The sequence below is a fragment of the Propithecus coquereli genome, unplaced genomic scaffold, assembly GCF_000956105.1.
Source record: "Propithecus coquereli isolate 6110/MARCELLA unplaced genomic scaffold, Pcoq_1.0 Scaffold178, whole genome shotgun sequence".
Lineage (NCBI taxonomy): Eukaryota > Metazoa > Chordata > Mammalia > Primates > Indriidae > Propithecus > Propithecus coquereli.
In genome coordinates, this window is record NW_012142523.1 from 714,582 (window position 1) to 735,313 (window position 20,732).

Consider the following 20,732-nt stretch of genomic DNA (forward strand, 5'->3'; position numbering starts at 1 on the left):
TTGAATAGGTGGAGGCAGGGGAGGGCGATTGAAGAGTGTGAGGCTGGGGTCTTAGAAGGAACAGCGGGACAGGGGACTCACATTCGTCACGCATCTACTATGTGTCGTAATAGCTCTATGAGGTATGTAGCCTCACTTTACAGACAGGGAAACGGAGGCTCAGAGAGGTGAAGCGACTCGCCCAAGCTCCTTTACCCAGTCATGCATCATTGGACGCCTACGAATGGAGCCGAGGCTCTGCGCCAAGCAGCGAGGAGTCAGCTGTGACCACCTCTTGCCTTCTGTCCCCAGGGGTGACTGTGTCGAGTCACACAGTGGCCTCGCCGGGACTCAGACCTCTATTTCCAAACTCTCGCTTTGGAGCAGGTACGCGCCTGGGCCAGAGATGGGTCCGGCTGCGCGGCTCGAGGGGCCGCGGGAGTCCCCAGCCGCCGCCTTCCCCTATGGTCCCGCCCTGTGCACCTGCCCCAGGTGAGTCTGGGGAGGCCCCGAGCGCCGCCGGAAAGCGTCGAGCGGCTTCGGCAGGTGGGGCGGGGCCGGGGCCGGGGCGGGGCCGGCCCGGGGCGGGGCCAGGCGCGGGCACCAGGATCCCGAGGCCCGCGCCCCGCGCGCCGCGCCGCAGCCATGGGGGCCTGCCTGGGAGCCTGCTCCCTGCTCAGCTGCGTGAGTCCCCACCCCGGCGCCCCGCCACGCGCCGCCCGCTCCTGCTGCGGCCCCGCACTTTTTTCTTTTCTTCTTCCTTTAAATAGTTTCTTCTTTTTCCTTCCTCCGAACTTGTCTTTCTGGGCCGGCACCCCGCCCGCTCGCCCTTCGAGCCGCTCTGACTCGGCACCCGCAGTCCGGCTCCGGTCCACCCCGACCCCATCCCGGCCGGCGGGCGCGGGGCAGCTGGTGCCCGCGGCTCGGGTTACCGCGGGGGAGGGTGGCGCGCCGGGCGGGCCGGGGAGTGCCCTCGGCGGCGCCCCTCCCGGGGACTGGGGAGACTGAGGCCCGGAGCCCGGGGTGAGGGGAGCGGGCGGCCCCCGACCCCGCCCCGCTTGGGGTGGCCCTCGGGGCGCGCCTGTCGCTCCCGGACGCTCTCTTTGTGTGCTCTGCCCGTCCCGGTGCCTCTCTGCCTGTGCCCTTCTCCGTCCCTCTGGCACTCGGCCCGTCGGTCTGCCTGTGCCTCTCCGTCCGGCTCAGTTTGTCCGTTTGCATTTGTCTGACATGTGTCCGCTGGTTTGTCCAACTGTCTTTGTCTTCTGTCTGCCTCTTGCATCGGCGTCCGTCTGTCTGCCCGTCCGCCCCTCCTTCCCTCTGTGCCCTGTCTCTGCCTCCTTCATCTGGCTCGCGAACTCCTGGCACGTCCCCAGCGGCCCCCGGGCCCCAGAGTGGGGATGGGGGTGGGGAGGAAGCCCCGGACCTAAGCCGCCCTCGAGTGAGGTCTGGGCCAAACTTTGAGTTGGGAAACCAGGAATTGAGGGAGGTTCGCGTGGGGGACAGTGCTTGGGCGCTTGGTGCGGGACCTGGGGGGCGCCAGCCTCTGCTGTGTGGCTGCAGCCGGCGTAGGGGAGGGGCTCCCGCCAGCCCCGGCGGCGAGGCCCCTTCCTTCCCTTTCCCAGCCCCTCTCCCTCCCTTTCCCCTCGTTAAATCCGAGGTTCGGTCGGGCGGCCCCTCCCTCTCTGGCCCCACACAAAGAGGCGCCGAGAGGGAGAGGGGAGTCCGCTGGCTGCTGGATCTCAGGACTTGCTTTCCTTTGTCCCCGATGTGTGTGTGTTGGGAGGGGGCGTGGGGCGAGGGCTGGGGATCTAGAGAGTTACTTCACAGCCATTTTCTGAGAATGAGATCAGCGCAGACAGGCTGTAGAGGGGGTCCCTGGACACATCTCCTGTCCTCTCTCGGCCTCCTTCTCCCATCTGTGAGGAGTGTGTGTGTGTGTGTGTGTGTGTGTGTGTGTGTGCAGGAGGAGGAATCAGGCTGGTGCCTGAAATCCCTCCCCGCCCAGTGAATTCAGGGTTCGGGCTGGGGCTCCCCTACTCACGGCCCGCTTCCTGGCGAGGGAGGGAAGGAGAGCTTCTTTGCAGGTGACCAGATTTCCACCTGGTTGCACCTGGTGAGGCACAGGCCCTGCTGGGCTGGCCTGGCGGTGGGGGATGTTGAGAGGCAACCTGCCAACCCTCTGTGCCTTGGTCTCCCCATCTGTAAGTTGGGGACGATCACAGTGCCTCCCTCACAAAGCTGTCGCAAAGATTAAACGGGATAAGGCATGTAACACGGCTCCTGGCATACAGGGAGTGCTCACTGTGGGAGCTGCGGTTATTATTGAGGAAAGGTGGGTGGAGAATTCCATTTGGAGATAATGCAAAGCCAAGTGCTGGTCTCTGAGTCATAGAATCCTGCTATGCTGAGCCCAGGCAGGCCTGCTCAAACTCTCAGTTTACAGATGAGAAAACTGTGGCCCAGAGGGGTCAGCTGACTTGCCTAACGTTGCACAGTGACAGGGTGGAGTCAGGATCAAATCTGATTCCTGGTCCAGGCTTCTGCCCACACCTTCCCTCCCTTCCCCACATCCTGGTTGCCTGCGGGACAGGGCTGGCCCAGGGTAGAATTGAGAAGTAACTTAGTGAGTATCTAATATCCACAAGGGACCTGCCCCTCCCTTCAATGTCCTATTCTTGGGGTTCTGACCTCTGACATTTACTGAGCTAGGTGCTGCACCGAGCCCATCGCCCATGCCATCTCGTTGGTTCTACCCCCAGCCCTGTAACAGCATCCCATTTTACAGGTAATCATACCAACAACAGCCACCATTTACTGTGACCTTACTATAGGCCTAGCACTCATGGCTTAGAGCTGTCCAGCAATGGTGCAGGCCCAGCACTGTAGTAAGCACTTATATATATGTATAACCTTTTATTTAATCCTCGCAAAGACCCCAGTGGGGCAGTTAATGATATTCCCATTTTACAGATGAGGAAACTGGATCAGAGAGGGAAGGTGACTGCCGCGCAGCCACACAGCATTAAGTGGTGCAGTTGGGCACTACGGGACACCAGTGACATCCTGTTTCAGTGAAGTTGTCTTACAGGAGGAAAGTTCTAGTGTGGGGGTGGTGCCCAGGCATCTTTAGGAGGAATGTTTTTGGGTACCTGAGTATGTGGGGAGACTTTTGCACCCTCCCAGCTGTGACCCATCTGCAGATTGTGCCTCTCAGCATTTGTACTGGGCTGAAGGTGAGTCCTGCCCAGATGGGGAGATAAGATGGGCCCACAGGGGTTGGGGTCACCAGGCAAGCCAGCACATGGTGACTTGGCCGGTCAACAAATATTTAGGGAGGACCCTCTATGAGCGAGGGAGTGTGAAAGGCCATTGGGTCAGACTGATTGGATTCGAATCCAGGCTTGGCCTCTTGTCATCTGTGTGACTGTGGAATGGGGGAAGTCACTTTGCCCCCCTCCTTGTCTGTAAAGTGGAGAGAACAGTGGTGCCTGCCGCTTAGCGTGTCGTGAGGGTTAAATGGGACCAAGGCACGCACATCTATCTATCTATATATATTTATTTATTGAGACAGAGTCTCGCTCTGTCACCCGGGCTAGAGTGCCATGGTGTCAGCCCAGCTCACAGCAACCTCAAACTCCTGGGCTCAAGCGATCCTCCTGCCTCAGCCTCCCGAGTAGCTGGGACTAGAAGCACGTGCCACCACGTCTGGCTAATTTTTTTCTATTTTTTAGTAGAGATGGGGTCTGGCTCTTGCTCATGCTGGTCTGAAACTCCTGAGCTCAAGCGATCCTGCCGCCTCAGCCTCCCAGAGTGCTAGGATGACAGGCGTGAGCCACTGCGCCCGGCCCACATCTACATATCAAGCACGAAGCTGGCGTGCAGCGGCCGCGCCATGGACACCCCAGAGTGGTGCGTTGCTCAGGACCACATGGGAGGAAGTGGTGAAGCTCAGAAACCTGGGGCTGCCTGACGGTAGAGCCTGGGTTCCGAGCAACCCCACTGTCCTGCCCCAGGGGTCCATTTCACAGATGAGGAAACCGAGTCCTATGCAGGGGAGGAGAGACTTGCTTAAGGTCAGACTACAAGCTGATGGTGGAGCCAGTGGTAGGACCTGCATTCTTGGCACTGCATGGGGGAAGTAAGTGTGCCTTGAGAAGTTTCCGGCTGACCTCTTCTCTCCTGTTTTGACTAGTCCTGGGTGGCTCAGCCAGTTCATGAAGACTGCAAAGTGCATTCTTGCTGGGGCTAGTTTTTTTTTTTTTTTTTAAGTCAGGGTCTCACTTTGTTGTCCAGGCTAGAGTGCAATGGCGTCATCATAGCTCATTGAGACCTTAAACTCCTGGGCTTAAGCAATCCTCCTGCCTCAGCCTCCTGAGTAGCTGGGACCCCAGGTGCCTGCCACCATGCCTGGCTAGTTTTTTATTTTTAGTAGAGACGGGGTCTCGCTCTTGCTCAGGCTGGTCTCAAACTCCTGAGCTCAAGCGATCCTCAAGCCTCAGCCTCCCAGAGTGCTAGGATTACAGGTGTCAGCCACTGTGCCTGGCCAGGGCCAGTTTGTTTTAAGGAAAAAACTCAAAACTGTGATTCCAGCCCTCAGCTCCCTCCCACCTAGTGCCCCAGGGGAGAGTCTAACAGCCTCTGTCCCTGGCTCTAGGGAACCAGGAGACAGTGTGAAAGCCTGTTCACATCATGCCAAACCACTCACGGTTCCAGAGCTGTCTGGCTTGCCTTGGGAAGTAATGAGCTCTTTGTCATTAGCAGTGTGCAAGCAGCAGAGTGCGGCCGGCTGCTTTCTGGGTGATTCTTCCCTGGAAAGAGATTGGATCGGTTGACTGCCAAGGAACCTTGCAGCTTTGAGACTCAGAGACTCAGGGCTTCTTAAATTCCAAGTTCTCCATTCCGAGAGCCTGGGCTGGTGCTAAGATTCAGCCACTGTTCATGTTCTGGTGCTTTCCGTTGCTGCCTTTCCCCTGAGTGCGTCTGAGAGGAGAGTGGAGTGAGCGGCTGTAGTCTTAGTGCAGGAACAGTTTTGTAGTCTGCCTTGGCCTTTCCCACTGCAGTGGGAGCCTTAGTCCATGACTTCATCCTTCTGCCTCTGTAACATTCCGTGGAATGAATGGGCTGCCACTTGTCCCCATGTGTTAGTCATTTGCAGTTTCTTGGGATCCTTTTTTTTTTTTCTATTCATGCATGGAAGACAAAGTTTCTTGGGATTCTAATATGGTCACAAAACCCAAAAGCTTTGTGCCTATTTTAGTTTTTTTCTTATTTTGTTGTATTTTTTTTTTTTAGAGACAGTGTCTTGCTTCCGTCACCCAGGCTGGAGTGCAGTGGCATGATCCTAGCTCACTGTAGCCTTGAGCTCCTGCGCTCAAGTGATTCTCCACCCTCAGCCTCCTGAGTAGCTGGGGCTACAGGTGCGAGCCACCATGCCTGGAAGATTTTCTTCTTTATTTAAAATCTTTATTTTTTGAGGGTGGTGGAGGAGTGGGGAAAAAAAAACAGAGAAAAATCTTTATTTTTTATATTTATAAAATCAGCTTAATTGAAATATAATTTATACACAATTAAATGTACCCAAGTTAAGTGTTACCTACATATTTGCTCCATTCAGCAGAGAAATCCCTGTTTGATGGGCATTTTGTTGTTTTCAGTTTTCACCTATTATTTTCCCGTTACGATGAGTGCCACAGTGGACGTCTGTGTGTTTGTGCGTGCGCACCCATGTCTGCCCTTCCTCCGTGGGCTAGTATTTCTGTAGGAAGAGGTTCTTCTAGGCGCCATGCCAGAGGTGTAATGAATGGATCCGAGTGTATGAACATTTCCAAAGATGCTCTGGAAAGAGCTGGGAGCTGGTGTGTGTTTTCCCTCCCTGATCTGGTCTCTCTGGCTGCTGGTCAGGCCCTTGGAAAAACTGAAGTTCAGATATCAGGAACACCTGGATTTTGATCTTTAAGAACCAGAGTGAATTGAAAGGCCAAGCTCTCTGAAAGTGGAACAGTTTTCTTGCGTCTCAGGCATCTCAAAGTGAAGCGGTAACAAGCCAGAGTCAGGAAATGACCAGGCAGTGGGCACCTGGCCCCTGAGGTCAGTCCCATTGGTCTCCCTGGCCTTGGAAGGATTGTTTTATCATGGGATGTTTTTAAATCAAATTAGTGAGCTGGGAAGTAGTGTCTCCCTGTGGACAGAGCCTGACCCTTGATGCACACAGACCTGCATTTGAATCGCAGCCCCTTGGCTTACTTGCTGTGTAACCTTAGTCATGTCACCTGTCTCAGTTTCCCTATTTATAAATGGGAGGTTACAACATGCTTAAGTCATAGCATCAGTGAGGCTTAATGTAGATAAGGTGCTTACCACAGTGCCTGGGACTGAGTAACCCTTCATAAATAGGAGCTATAACTATTATTACTTGAATCCCAGCACTGTTATCGACTTGCTGTGTGACCTTGGGTAAGTTTCTTAACCTCTCTGGTCTCAATGCCCACATCTGTAAAATGGGACTAATAACCTGCTCTGACAACCAGCATATTCTTTATAGTCCACAGAACATTTTTCTGGCTTTTCTTATCCCCTCACCTACCAAAGACGGCCATGGATAGGAGGCAGGGCTTGGGGTGGCAGCTGCAAAGTGTAACCAGAAGTTGCTGGGTGGGTGGACCGTTTTGATTTGGACCATAAGGAATCATTTCATTTCTTGAGCATTTCATTTAGCATTCATACGGGTGAGAGGTGGGTAAGAGAGAGCATTTCTAGTCTGGGGGAGATGTGAGAGGGAGACGGGAAGGCAGCTACGCCCGAGCGCAGTGTGCCCTATGCCTTGTGACCAGTCTGGAAAGAAGGGCAGGGGTCTCAGAGGAGCAGCGGGCCCTTGTCAACCTGCTCTCTGCAAAGCTGATCTTTCAACGTAAGGTTATTCCTGTCCGTCGGCTTTCACCCCTTGGGTGCCCATTGCTCTTGGGATGAAAACGGGGGTCCTGTTCCTGGCTGTGGTCCCCGTGTGGTCTGGCATTGTCAGCCTGTCCCACCTCACACTCACCACTCATCGCCCGCGCGTGAATCTTCAGCCAAGAGGGCCTTCTTTCCATTCCTCGAATGCCCCAGCCGCTGTCTGGAACTTTCTTTCCTCCCCTTGGTCTAGCAGTGCCTCCTCATCCCTCTGCTCTCAGCTTCAATGTCATTTCTTCAGGGACGCTTCCCTGACGCCCCCACCCCAATCGCACTTTCGTGGCTCGGGTACCTGTTCTTCCTAGCACTCGCCATGACCTGTGTAATTAGCTTCTTTCCTGCCCAGGGGAGCTCCAGGAGGGCGGGGCCGTGTCTCTCGCCCTCTGGGCTCTCAGGTACCCGGGTGGGGAGTTGGGGCTGTCTGGGGGGGAGATAGTTCACCAGAGGTATCTGGATATGTGTCTTGCAACACTGGGCTGTGAACCGGGCTCCCAGAGGGCTCAGTCTCCTTTTCCGGGGCACCAGCTGTGAATGGTGGGGCGGCAGCAGCCGCTGACTGATTTCAGCCAGCGCAGGGGACGCGCTGAGCATCGCAGCTGGGGCGGAGGACTCTGCAGAGGGAAGGGGTTAGACCGCCACCTGCTGCCCCAAACTGGTATAGCCACAAAGCTGGAAATTTCCACTCCATTCGTTCAACTGATGTTTATTGCGTGCTTGCTGCTTTTTGTGGTCTTAGCACGTGTCTGGTACTATGCCGGACACTTTATATTCCTTCGACAGATAGTCCCTAAGCTCCTACTGTGTGCCAGGCACTGTTCCAGTACCCCAGTGAACCAAACCAGGAATCCCTGCCCTGCTACAAAGGCAGGCAAACATAAGTAAACTATAAAGCCTATCAGGTGATAGTAAGTGCCACGGAGAAAAACTAAGTGGGGAAGGGAAAGGGCGTCTGAGGGGGTTAAATTTAGATTTCTACTTCATCCTCACAGCCGCTGTGTGAGGAGTAGGCACCACTGGGACTCCTGTTTTCCAGGAGAGGACACAGGTTCAGAGAGGTCGAGTGAGTTGTATAAGGTCACACAGGTAATCAGTGACAACTGGACTTCTGATTTTTTTTTTTTTAATCCACTCTCACTCCCTGTAAATAAGAGAAAGTGTGACCCCAGCTCTCACTCTCTCTGAAGCCACAGTATCTATTGAGCTAGATCCAGGCTTGAATCTGGGTCCTGGGGCCTACCGGCTGCATGGCCCTGTATGAACCAGCCTCTTCCAGGCTTGGCTTCCTCAGCCTCCCCCTCGGCCTTGAAAGTTAAGCGGGATAGCATCTGGGGAAGAGCGTGCTCCTGCCAGCTCAGCGCAGAGTTGGAGGCACTGGTGGGTGCTGCGTGCCTGGGCGGGGAAGGGGAGAGGCAGAGAGTAACGGTGCCGTCCCCTGCCCTCCTGCAGGCGTCCTGCCTCTGCGGCTCTGCGCCCTGCATCCTGTGCGGCTGCTGCCCCTCCAGCCGCAACTCCACCGTGACACGCCTCGTCTTCACCACCTTCCTCTTCCTGGGCGTGCTGGTGTGCGTCATCATGCTAAGCCCTGGCGTGGAGAGTCAGCTCTACAAGGTGAGCGGCTCCAGGGCAGGTGGAGTCGGGTAGGGGAGGGGTCTGGGGGCCTGGCCTCTGCTGCTCCAGACTAGAGGGCCCAGGCTTGGGGTTACAGCTAATCAAGAAGAGGTGGCAGGAGTGTTTGGGCGCACTGATGATCTGAGGTTGGAAATGGGAGGAGGGCTTGAACCCCACAGGGGGATTCTTGTTTCTCACAAGCAATGGTCCCCTTGGAAGATCGTATTGGTCATTATTGCCCCCTTTGACACCAGCCTAGGGATGCTCTTCTCTGCATACAGCCCCTTTTTTTATTGAGACAGGGTCTCGCTCTGTTGCCCAGGCTGGAGTGCTGAGGCGTCATCACAGCTCACAGCAACCTCAAACCCCTGGGCTCAAGCGATCCTCCTGCCTCAGCCTCCCAAGTAGCTGGGACTACAGGCATGCGCCACCACACCTGGCTAGTTTTTCTATTTTTTGTCGAGATGGGTCTCGCTCTTGCTCAGGCTGGTCTCAAACTCCTGAGCTCAAGCGATCCTCCCGCCTCGGCCTCCCAGAGTGCTGGGGCTACAGGCGTGAGCCACTGCACCCGGCTGTTCTTCTCCCCTTTAATGCCCAAGCCCAGGTTGGGGCTCCTAACTCTTCCTTCTATCTCAGCGTTTCATAGCCTGGCACAGACCCAGGGCGACATTTAGGCCAGTGGTTCTCACATTTTGGTGTGTGTCAAGGTGCGAATCCCTGGGGAGTTTGTAGAAATGCAGATTCTCAGACTTCAGGGAGGTCAGAGGAGAGCTGACCTGAAAAGACCTTAGAAATTCTGTTCCCTGGGAGGAGGGCCCCGGATCTGTTCCCCCCACCCCCCAGCGTCTCAGGCGGTTCCGATGCAGGTGGTGGGTGGAGCACACTTCGGGAACCCTCCTGTAGAGGGCGCAGTGTGCTCCTGAGGCCGTGGGATGATAACAGGGGAACAAACAGTGACAAGGTGGAACTGCACCATCAGTCTTGATTGGGTGGGGCCTTCAAGCCACTCCTTCTGTCTCCACAGCTGCCCTGGGTGTGTGAGGAGGGGGCTGGCGGGACCTCCGTCATCCTGCAGGGCCACATCGACTGTGGCTCCCTGCTCGGCTACCGCGCCGTCTACCGCATGTGCTTCGCCATGGCAGCCTTCTTCTTCCTCTTCACCCTGCTCATGACCTGCGTGCGCAGCAGCCGGGACCCGCGGGCCGCCATCCAGAACGGGTGAGGGACGGGTCCCTGCCTGTGCCTGGGCCCCTCCCCCTGTGGCTTTCCCCCTCCTCTCCTGTCTCCAGGGATCTCCAGACCCCACCCTCAGACTCAAGAGCCCCTGAAGCCAGGAAGGCGCAGCATGGAGAACAGCTCATTAGTTACACCCATTTCTCAGATGAGGAAATAAAGCTCAGAAAGGGCAACAACAAGCCTAAAGCCACATAGCACTTTAGTGACACAGTAGGGCTGGAACCTGGGTGACCACCCTCACACTGCTTGGTCCTTCCCTCTGCCCCTTAGGGCTTTTTCTAGGGCCAGGACAGACTTTCCGTGCCCATCAGACCTTCAGACGGTCCATCCTCACCTCTCCCAGTATCTGCTTTTTGCGGGTGGGAGTTCTGGGGCCAGCCCTGGTCTGGCTTCCGGTTTCCCTGTCCCCACTCAGCTTCCTTGTGTGTCCCTCTGACCCTTCACCATAGGTTTTGGTTCTTCAAGTTCCTGGTCCTCGTTGGTATCACCGTGGGTGCCTTCTACATCCCCGATGGCTCCTTCTCCAACAGTAGGCGGGCATGGGCAGGGCTGGGAGGTACCATGGAGCGGGAGGGGGCCTCAGGCCGGGGGAGCATGGCAGGGCTGCTCTTTGCCCTGGCACACAGACCCCCGGCAGCTGGCTGGGTCCCTGCCCCCACCCAGGAGACAGCCCCGTGGTGCTCGGCCTGTTGCCTTCGGGCAGCTCGGTTGTGGGGGTTCCCACCTGGCCCCGACCCGCACCCTGCCACCCTGTGCGCATCTGTGTGTGTGGCTAGGGGCTCCCTGAGGGTGGGACTGTCTCGGGCATGGTACACACGCTTACTGGATGAGTCCATGCGAGTGAGAGGAAGACCATGGGGAGAGTGCCTGCCCCAAATCCCCGAGCTGCTGTCCCCACGGCCAGACCTCCTGCCTTGCTCCCCTCTCCCTACCAGTCTGGTTCTACTTTGGCGTCGTGGGCTCCTTCTTCTTCATCCTCATCCAGCTGGTGCTGCTCATCGACTTTGCGCACTCCTGGAACCAGCGGTGGCTGGGCAAGGCCGAGGAGTGCGACTCCCGCGCCTGGTACGCAGGTCAGTGCCTCCACGCAGGGATGCGAATTTGGGTGGGCTGGGCTGCCTGAGGAATGGAGGGGTCCCTGGAGCTCAATAAAAGCTGGGGGCATCCTGGGGCGACTTCAGGGGGACCAGAGGAGAGCTGACTCGGAACGGCCTTGGAGGGGGCTTGCAGGGTGGGCCAGGCACGGCCAGCAGTGTGCGAGGCCCTTTCGGTGGTGCCCAGACCCGACTTCAAGTGATGCCTGGTCATTGACACCTAGTGGCAGTGTCTCTTTCACTCTTCTGAATACATTGAGAAGAAAGGCTCCCCCAGGTGCTGTGTGGCTTCCACACCTCCCTCGGCTTGCCCCGCCCCGGGCAGCAGGTCTTCCGCAGGCCGCTGCGCGCCTAGTTCGGTTGCAGCCAGACCGGTTTGCGTTCCTTACACGCATCGTTACCTTGTCATAGCAGGTGGATCATTGTAGGCCAGGATGGGGCAATGGTTCGCAAAAGTGTTGGTAAGAAAGGCTGATGTGGCCGGGCGCGGTGGCTCACGCCTGTAATCCTAGCTCTCTGGGAGGCCGAGAAGGGCGGATTGTTTGAGCTCAGGAGTTCGAGACCAGCCTGAGCAAGAGCGAGACCCCCCCCCCATCTCTACCAAAAATAGAAAGAAATTAATTGGACAGCTAAAAATATATAGAAAAAATTAGCCGGGCATGGTGGCGCATGCCTGTAGTCCCAGCTACTCGGGAGGCTGAGGCAGTAGGATGCTTGAGCCCAGGAGTTTGAGGTTGCTGTGAGCTAGGCTGACGCCATGGCACTCTAGCCCGGGCAACAGAGCAAGACTCTGTTCTCAAAAAAAAAAAAAAAAAAGAAAAGAAAGGCTGATGTTATTCCCCAGATGAGGAAGCTGAGGCCCAGAAAGGGGAGGGCTGCCTGGCGAGCCCCCTTGAGGGAGCGGGGGTCCCTGTGCCTCCTGCCCCCGACCCACCCCTCGCTGCCCCTCCTGCCCAGGCCTCTTCTTCTTCACCCTCCTCTTCTACTCGCTGTCGATCGCGGCCGTGGCGCTGCTGTTCATCTACTACACCCAGCCTGACTCCTGCTACGAGGGCAAGGTCTTCATCGGCCTCAACCTCACCCTCTGCGTCTGTGTGTCCATCGCCGCTGTCCTGCCCAAGGTCCAGGTGAGCATGCCCGTCTCTCCCCGGCCTGGGGCCCGACCCCTTGGTGAATGAGGCTTCTTGTAGGAACCTGAGTCCTGGGCAGGGGCTGTCAGATGCAGGGACTTGGGCTAAATGTGTGGGCTTCCAGGTCAGCCTCCCCGAGTTAGAGTCATGGCTCTCGAATCTATGTGCTGGGTGTCTTTGGGAAAGGGCCTTAACCTCTCTGTGCTTCTCTCTCCTTGAACAAAAATGGGATTAATAAGACCTACTATTTGAAGTTGTTCTCAGAATGGAGGTCCTATTTGTGAGCACTCAGCATGCCTGGCATATAGATATCCAGCAATCATTAGCCATTATTATAGTTATTGTTGCTGTCATTTTTGTTTTTACGCAAATCAGGAGAACATGTTAGGGACGGTCGGGGAGTAAGAATTCCTAAACAGCCCAAGAAGTGGCGTTGGGGGGGTGGGCAGGGAAAAAGAAAGTGGTGCTGGAAGATGCAGTGCCGCAGTTCCCAGTCCCTGACCATCTGGAAAAATGGGCGGGGGCTCCCAAAGTCATTGTTCTTCAGAAAGTACCACCGACCACTTGTGACTGCAGTGGCACTTCACAGTGTGGGATTTTGCATAGCAGGGTGTCAAAGGTGGCTTAGGTAGTCTTTGGGGGCCGTTAGCAGAAAGGCTGGGAATCTCTGTTCTGGTCAGAAAGGCTTATTTCCCAGTGAGAAGGTTGAAGCCCAGAGAGGGAGATGCCTCTGTCTCAGGTCACACAGCAATCAGTATTCATTTAGCAAATACCTCTTGAGCACCTACCGTGTACCAAGCCCTCTTCTAGGTGTTGGGGATACAGGTGTGAGGAGGAGGAGGAGGAGGAATAATGATGATAGCAGCAGTTAATGGCCTCTGTGGCGACATGTGGTCCTCACACCATCATCATCCCCACTTTACACATGAGGAAACTGAGGCTTAGAGAAGTAAAGAAGCCTGGCCAAGGTCACAGGGCTAGGAAGTGGCAGAGCTGGGATTTGAACCCAGGCAGGCTGGCTCCAGGGCCTGTGCTCGTGGTCGCACAGTTCAGATTCGTATTTTCAGGTGCACTTGTGGTGAGGGTGGGCAGGACACGCGGTAGGAGACTAGACAGATGAGGTCATTTTGGGTAGCAAGTGCTACGTGGAAAGCGGGCGAGGGTGTGGGCTAAGAGGTGGGTGTGCTGGCAGGGACGGGCTGCTGCTGTCAGTTCTCAGGGCCTTGCTGAGGGTCCTGTTCAAACACTCAGGAGCCGCTGCCCGTGCAGAGATGTCGGGAAAGAGCGTGTCAGGGAGACAGCGCGGCAAGCGCTGCGGCCCTGGGCTGGGAGAGGCCTGGCGGGTCCTGCGGCAGGAGGAGGCTGCGGTGTCTGGGGCGTAGTCGGGGTCTGGGGCGTAGTCGGCAGGGAAGGGTGTGGCAGCGGGAGCAGGTGGAGGTGAAGGCAGGGCCAGACCGGGGAGACTTTAATTCAGAGTGTGAGAGATGCCACCCTGGAAGGGCTCTCAGCAGGGGAGGAAGTCGAGTGATCCGAGGGCTGTTAAGAGAAAGAAGTAGGACTCCACCTTCGGGTGCTGGGGTGTGTGGTGGGTGGCCTGGCTGGTGTGTTTTCCAAAGTGAAGTGGGGTGGGATGTCCCTAGGGTTGGAGGGGGTTTCTGAGGTCCCCTGGTTGGTGTGAGTGGGCTGGGTGGCAGTGGGGTGTCTCTGGGCCTGGCAGGGGTCTTACCGATGAACGGCTCTTGCCAGGACGCACAGCCCAACTCGGGCCTGCTGCAGGCCTCGGTCATCACGCTGTACACCATGTTTGTCACCTGGCTAGCCCTATCCAATGTCCCCGGTGAGTACGACCCAGGCTCAAGGAGGCCTGGCTTTGTTCCTGGGCCAGCATTGCTCTGCCAAGGGGCCAGGCACCCTCACAGGTGACAGGGCCATCCCAGCTCCATCCGGGGAGGTGGGAGGGCCCCTCTGTTCCAGGGTTGCCTCAGCCATTTTGTCTGCCAGGCGCTCTGTTGCTGGGATGTGGTTGGCCGTGTGTCTGCCCATCCATTTGGGCTGGCTCTCTGGCCATCCTGGCTACCTGGCTACCTGGGCCCGGCCTGCGTGGGCTGAGGGTGACTGTGCTCCCATCCCCAGACCAGAAATGCAACCCCCACCTGCCCACGCGGCTCAGCAACGAGACGGTCCTGGCAGGCCCCGAGGGCTACGAGACCCAGTGGTGGGACGCCCCGAGCATCGTGGGCCTCGTCGTCTTCATCCTGTGCACCCTCTTCATCAGGTATGGTGGTCTCTGGACTCTGGGGAGGGTCCTGGCGGGGCCCAGAGCCGAGTGAGGGGACGAAGTGGGAGCCAAGACACCAAGCTGGAAGGTGCCCTTGAGTTGTAGGGAAGCCGAGTCCCTCAGAGGGCACAGCGTAAGTGGGCAGCAGAGGTGGGCTGCACCTTGCCTGCTGGCTCAGGGCCCTTTCCTGCACCCCCAGCCACCTTGTCCCCAGCTCAGTGGGGCACAGGCAGCTGTGGGGTCAGGGAAGAAGCCTGGACAGGGGCCAGTGGGTCTAGGCTCTTCCTCACCTGCTGTGTGGCTTGGGGTAAGTGGCTTAACCTTTCTGAGCTTTAGTTTCCTCCTCAGTAAGAGGAGGATGACAGCCTGCATCGCGGTAGAAGTGGCTGTGACCCCACACTCTCCCCTGGGCATATGATGAAGGTCACATGGCAGCTTTTTTCAAAGGGGCACCTTAGCTGGTGCTTATCTGCATGGACCCTGCAGCCAGACGGCCTGTGCTTGAGCCTGGCACTGCTACTTACTAGCTGTGTGATCTTAGGCAAGTCACCTAACCTCTCTGGAGCTTGATTTCCTTATCTGTAAAACAGGGATAAAAATAGTGCCTCCCACAGTGGATTGTTGAAAGGTTATAGATGAATCAATATGTTTAAAACACTTAGAAAGGAACTTGGCATGTAGGTGCCAAATAAGCATTGGATATTATTGCAAATAACTGAACATCTGCACAACTAGGTGGATGTGGGTGGCTGTTTCGTGAGTCACCAGATCGTGATGTTGGGTTTAATTATTGTTTACACGGAATCCGGCAGACTCGGAGTCCTCCTCCCTGCGGCCCGGCATTTCCCCCAGCACCGCTTCCCGCGCGGGCCCTTTGCTCTCGGGAGGGAACGCTGCGTGGCTCCCCTGTTCTCCCAGTCCGCCCAGCCCGGCATCAGTGGCACACTGGCCTCCAGGCCCCTGGGCTAGAACATTCTACGGCCGTTTCACATTTGGTTTTGTTTTGGCCTTTTTCAAAACATATTCTCCAAGTTAAGTCTGGATAGTTCATAAATCTCTCTCGTTTGTCACATCTCATTGCTTTTCAACCTGGAAAGGCCCAAATTACTCTGTTTTACAGATAGGGAAACTGAGACTCAGGGAGGAGGCCATGAGCTCGCAGTGGCCGCGGAGCCTGGTACTCTTTCCTGCCCCCGGCAATTTCACAGCTGTGCCCCACGGCGCCCTGGCCTCAGGCCTCTGGGTGGCACCTGCGGGGGCCCAGAGGTGGCTCTAATGGCCCAGATCTGAGCTCCCGGGCATTCGCATCCACAGTCGCCGGTGACGAGGGCCCGCTGAAGCTCAGCAAGGGGCGAGTCCTCCGTTTGCCAGGGTGAGGCTGCAGTCCAGCTCTCCTTGTTTTCCAAAATAAATGCAAGTTGGTTTTTCAAAATTGTAGAAGTGTCTCAAACTATTAAATCCTGTTAAAAACATCGAGACCTCATCCTAGAAAAGCAACGACATACAGTGTTTACTATTATTATTTTCTTTTTTTAGCGTCAGCACGAAGGAAGGGGAGACAGTTGGTAAAATGAATTACCTAAGATGAATAAAAGGAAAACAGAATTAATAGCAAATGAGTGCTATTAATTATTGACAATGTTAATGAATGTGCTGTCTGGTAGGTGCTGTGCAGTAGGAGGTGCTCAGAGCGTGTTTATAGACGTGGCGAAGGAGCAATGATGATAATAGCGACTGTTTAGTTTAGACTCAGCCCTGGGGGCTTCACGTCCTTATTCCATTTAACCCTCCCAGCAGCCCTATGGGGAGGTGCCCTTATCCCTGATTTTACAGACACAAATCAGAGGCTCAGAGAGGTTAAGTGTCTTGCTCAAGGTCACACAGGGAGTGGCGCAGGGGGTGGGGGTAGAGTTGAGAGTCAGAGGCTCAGAGAGGTTAAGTGTCTTGCTCAAGGTCACACAGGGAATGGGGCTGGGGATGGGGGTAGAGTTGAGAGTTGAAGCAGTTTGTTAACCCCTGGGCCCAGGGCCCAGCCACCAGGTCACTGGCCTTCGTGGCTCTGGGGCCATGCGTGTCCAGTGTCACGACCACTGCCCTGGCTGTCCGTTTGCCCACCTTCCCCTCCCCCGCAGTCTGCGCTCCTCGGACCACCGGCAGGTGAACAGCCTGATGCAGACCGAGGAGTGCCCACCCATTCTGGAGCAGCAGCAGCAGGGCGTGGCCTGCGAGGGCCGAGCCTTCGACAACGAGCAGGACGGCGTCACCTACAGCTACTCCTTCTTCCACTTCTGCCTGGTGTTGGCCTCCCTGCACATCATGATGACACTCACCAACTGGTACAAGTGCGTGCAGCTGGCGGGCCAAGGGTGGGCCCGGGTGCTACGTGCCTCCTCTCCTCCGGCCCCTCCCTGGGTCTCCCTGATGTCTGCTCGGGCTTGGGCTGGGGATGCCTGGGACCCTCTGTAGAGCTTGCCCCTTTTCCGCCCCAGCTTCCCTGTGGGTGCCTTAGTCTGCTCTGCTCCTGGCACCTTCACTGGGTGACTGACAGGCAGGGCTCACAGGTGGGGCTGGGCCTCTGCAGGGCCGACTGGCTTGACAAATCAGGGGTAGGTCGTGGGGTCAGATTTGGGAGTCACGGTTGGAGGGTTGGGATTAGGGTGTGGAGTCATGAGGTCTAGGGCTGGCATTGGGGCCATATAGAGTCAACAGATTTGGTCGTTCGGTTAAAACTGGGGCTGGGAGGCCATAAAGCCAGCATTGAAGTGGCAAGATCAAGAAGCTAGGATCAGGTAATAATAAGGTCAGAGGCCACGCCTGGGTCACAGGATCAAGGGTCTCTACACTTGATATTATTCTATGGTGTCATGTGACTTATTTTATAACTATCAACAACACTGTATCTAGGAGATAGGCTCCCTGTATGTACATTGTATAACAGGACTAAGGTCAGGAGCTCCGGGGTCCCCAGGTGAGAGACTAGGAGTGAGGTCACAGAATTAGGATCACAAGGTTAGAGACCAGGAGTCAGGTCGCAATTTTATGGTCTCAGACTAGGGTCAAGATTGGAATTGAGGTCAAGGTCAGGTCTGCGAAACAAGGTCCAGAGCTACGTCCAGGCCACAAGGCCGAGTGTCAGAAACGTCAGAGGTTAGGACTAGAGGTGCAGCATCAGAGCCAGAGTTGAAGTCGGAGGTCACACCAGGTCATGCGGTCAGGCGCCAGGACAGGGCTCACGGGGAAGGTGGTGTGTTCCAGGCCCGGCGAGACCCGGAAGATGGTCAGCACGTGGACGGCCGTGTGGGTGAAGATCTGCGCCAGCTGGGCGGGGCTGCTCCTCTACCTGTGGACCCTGGTCGCCCCCCTCCTCCTGCCCAGCCGCGACTTCAGCTGAGTCAGCACCTGCAGCCTGCCCGCCGGTGCCTCCTGGTGCCTCCTGGTGCCTGGGACCTCGTGCGCAATGACCCCCAGCCCACCCCGCCCTGCCCCACCTCCAGAACTTGCCCCTGTGCGGGGCCACTCCATTCTTAGTGCCTTCAGGGTCTGAGGACCCCCCCATGGAGCTGTCCCTCCTTCCCCCTGTCCCATTGCCCATATTTGGCCCCTTAGGACAAAAGGGCCCCCTGTGTTCTCAGGCCCCCCGGGAGACGGGGCTGAAGGAGAGAGCTGCTCCGAGCCGTCACAGAGCGGAGCGCTCACCGCGATGGGGTGCTGAGGCCCGGGCACTCCTGGCCCCTCCTGGACTCTGTGCCTTGCCGAGTCTCCGAGTCTCCGAGACTCTGCCTAATAAACAAGCCAGCGTGTGCCCCTTGGCCGGCCGCCCTCACCCTCAGCGCGCCCCGTCGCATCCGGGCCAGTGTGGGTTTGGGAATGGAATGTCAGGGCTGCGGGGGTGACACGTTGGGGCCAGGCCACGAGGGGCCTGAGAGGCTAGACAGAGGGGCCTGGGCTGTGTCCTCTGGGTCGTGGAGAGCCTGAGGCAGGGGCAGACCAGGCCTTCGGACAGAGGGAGAGAGTCTGGGGTCAAAGAAGGGGAGGCTGGGGGCAGTAGGACCAGGGGGAGTGCCCGCCTGAGGTCCTGGCCGCCTCTGACCTGCGCCACCCTCCCGCTTCCTGCAGCGGTCATGAGCACCTGCCAGCTGCCAGGGAAATGCAGGGAAGGCCCAGCCGAGCCCTGGGCTTGGGGGAGTGGGGGGTGGGGGGTAAAGAGCTCATGCTCCGGGGTCTGCTAGCCTGGCCCGGCTGTACCACGGAAGCTGGGGGGCAGCGGCAGGGCTTGTGCAGGACTCCAGGTGAGTCCTTCCCCTCTCTGGGCCCTGGCCCCTCAGTCATCGAACGGGAACACTGCCGCCCAGTCCCAGGCTCAGAGGAAGCAGCCTGTGAAAGTGGCCGGCACAGCAGGTCTCAACAGATGACGTCGGTTCCCATCTCTGCAAGGGCACAGCCGCGTGAGGGGGACGGGCAGACTCCTGGCCCTAGTGGGCAATTTTTTGTAGTCCTGTTTCTGTCGCCCTGTTGCTCTGTAGGTTTTAAATTGTTCATTCAGCAAACGTACTGAGCTTGGGGTCTGCGCCGGGGCTGGGCTGGAGCTGGACGGGGAAGGAGGCCGGGCCCAGGCTGAGGAGCCCGAATCCTGGCTGGGACCTGCAGGCCCCCGTGTGGGGGCACCACCTCCGAGAAGCCGCCTGGCGTCCCTGAGGCAGGGCTTTCCTCGGTGTCTCCTCTGCCCCTGTTCTTCCCTCCAGCAGGGCACTGGCCGGACTCATGAACCTGGCGGTCGGCGTCAGGCCTCGCCTGGTGCCCGCCCTGCTCTGGGACGCCCGCTCAGCCTGTGTGCCATGTCCCCTCATCTCCTGCTGTCAGCGTCGTGGCTTCCACATGCCCTTCCTCCTTCCCTCCTTCCCTCCTTCCCGCCTTCCCTCCTTCCCTCCTTCCCTCCTTCCTTTCCTCTCCTCCCCTGCCCCATCTTTCCTCACCTCTGTCTTTGCAGTCACCTCCTCTTGTCCTTCATCCCCCTTCTCTGTCACCTCTGTCCTCTCACTCTCCTTTGTCACCTCCTCTCCTTTGTAAGCCTGTGGGGAGGCCTGTAGGACCCCGCTCTTTCTGTCTGCCAGCCCCCGACAGGCTGGGCTTCCCTGCTGGACTTGGAGTGGGGCAGGCGCTGCCCTCAGGCCTGAGGGCCCCGGCTCTGCCCCTGGGCACCTGCTGTCCCTGCCCCGGGCCTAGGCTGTTGTCACTGCAGAGATGCCAGGGGCAGCCTCAGTCCCACCTGTCCTGGAGCATCTTGAGCCCCAGGCTGTGGAATGAGTATCTGGGCAGAGTGAGTGCGAGGCCCGCAGATGTGTGCGGAAGCAGAGGCAGTGTGGTGCTGAGAAGGGTCCTGGCACCCCCAACACTTGCCCTTTCCCGCCTCCAGCACAAAGGCTAAAAAAGCCACATGGTCACTTTGCAACTTCTCTGAGAGTTAGAGGCGGGCACCTGACAACATTCTAGCTAATTAGATCTAAATGGAACTGTGAAGGAATGGTTCTAGGAAAGTTTTTCCTTTCCTGTTACAAGACACTGCTTGTTTCCACTATTCCTATTTTAACACAACTGCAATGCCTGGAGCTGCAGCAGCCATCTTGGAACAATGAGGCAACAAATTTGAGGATGAAAAGCCAACACAGTGAGGATGGTGGTTCAGAATGATGAAAGAGTCTGGGTCCTTAATGCACCTTTGAGTTGCTGCATCAGCTCTGCTGTCCTTGCCTCCAGACTTCTGTTATGTGAGGAGAACAAATCCCAATATATTTAAGCCCCTGTGAGTTGGGTAGTAAGTTCCTTGCAGCTGAATGTATTGCTAACTGATATAGCATGAGAGATGGTCATTAATTTTAGTGATAATAAAAATAACAAACAGGAGAAACTTGTCACCGTTAGAACCGTTGGGTACCATTAGTGTAGTGTGTATACACACTCCCCCCATATAGATGTGTATATTGATATGTTTATATAATGCACATATACGTTTACTAGCAGGAGAAATTGTGACAAGACAGTTTTTTTTTTGGTCTTATTTTTTTGAGACAGGGCCTCTCTCTGTCACCTGGGCTAGAGTGCCGTGGCATCATCACAGCTCACTGCAACTTCAAACTCCTGGGCTTAAGCAATCCTTCTGCCTCAGCCTCCCAAGTGGCTACAGAAAAAAACCCTCCTGGGCTCAAGGGATCCTCCCGCTTCAGCCTCCCGAGTACCTGGGACTACAGGAGAGATTTCACCCAAGGCACGCAGCTAGTAAGGGGCTGAGCCTAGGATTGGACACAGGTCTGGGTGACACCTAAGTCCACACTCTCTGCTACCTTCTGTATTCTAAAAGCACAGGTTTGGATTTAAATATATTGGGTTCAAATTCTGGGCTTAGCCGTGTGACTTCCAGGCCGTGTGACCTTGGCCAGGCCAAGGGTCCTCTCTGAGTCTTAG

The 20,732-nt window shown here is 56.8% G+C and overlaps 1 protein-coding gene across 3 annotated transcripts; it reads left to right on the forward strand.

Annotated features, from left to right (window-relative positions):
• Positions 1-561: 561 nt before the first annotated feature.
• On the forward strand, positions 562-18,346 carry SERINC2 (serine incorporator 2). Of its 3 annotated transcripts, none has more exons than XM_012642338.1 (10): positions 562-663; positions 8,374-8,535; positions 9,560-9,753; positions 10,221-10,300; positions 10,707-10,844; positions 11,823-11,992; positions 13,742-13,832; positions 14,129-14,270; positions 16,406-16,615; positions 17,529-18,346. In XM_012642338.1, the coding sequence occupies exons 1-10, from the start codon at positions 625-627 to the stop codon at positions 17,662-17,664; spliced, it is 1,362 nt and encodes a 453-aa protein (XP_012497792.1). In that variant the 5' UTR covers positions 562-624; the 3' UTR covers positions 17,665-18,346. The 3 variants fall into 3 exon arrangements, with proteins under 3 accessions (XP_012497792.1, XP_012497794.1, XP_012497793.1); XM_012642340.1 differs by lacking the exon at positions 562-663 and adding an exon at positions 3,829-3,888; XM_012642339.1 differs by lacking the exon at positions 562-663 and adding an exon at positions 4,060-4,117.
• Positions 18,347-20,732: the final 2,386 nt, after the last annotated feature.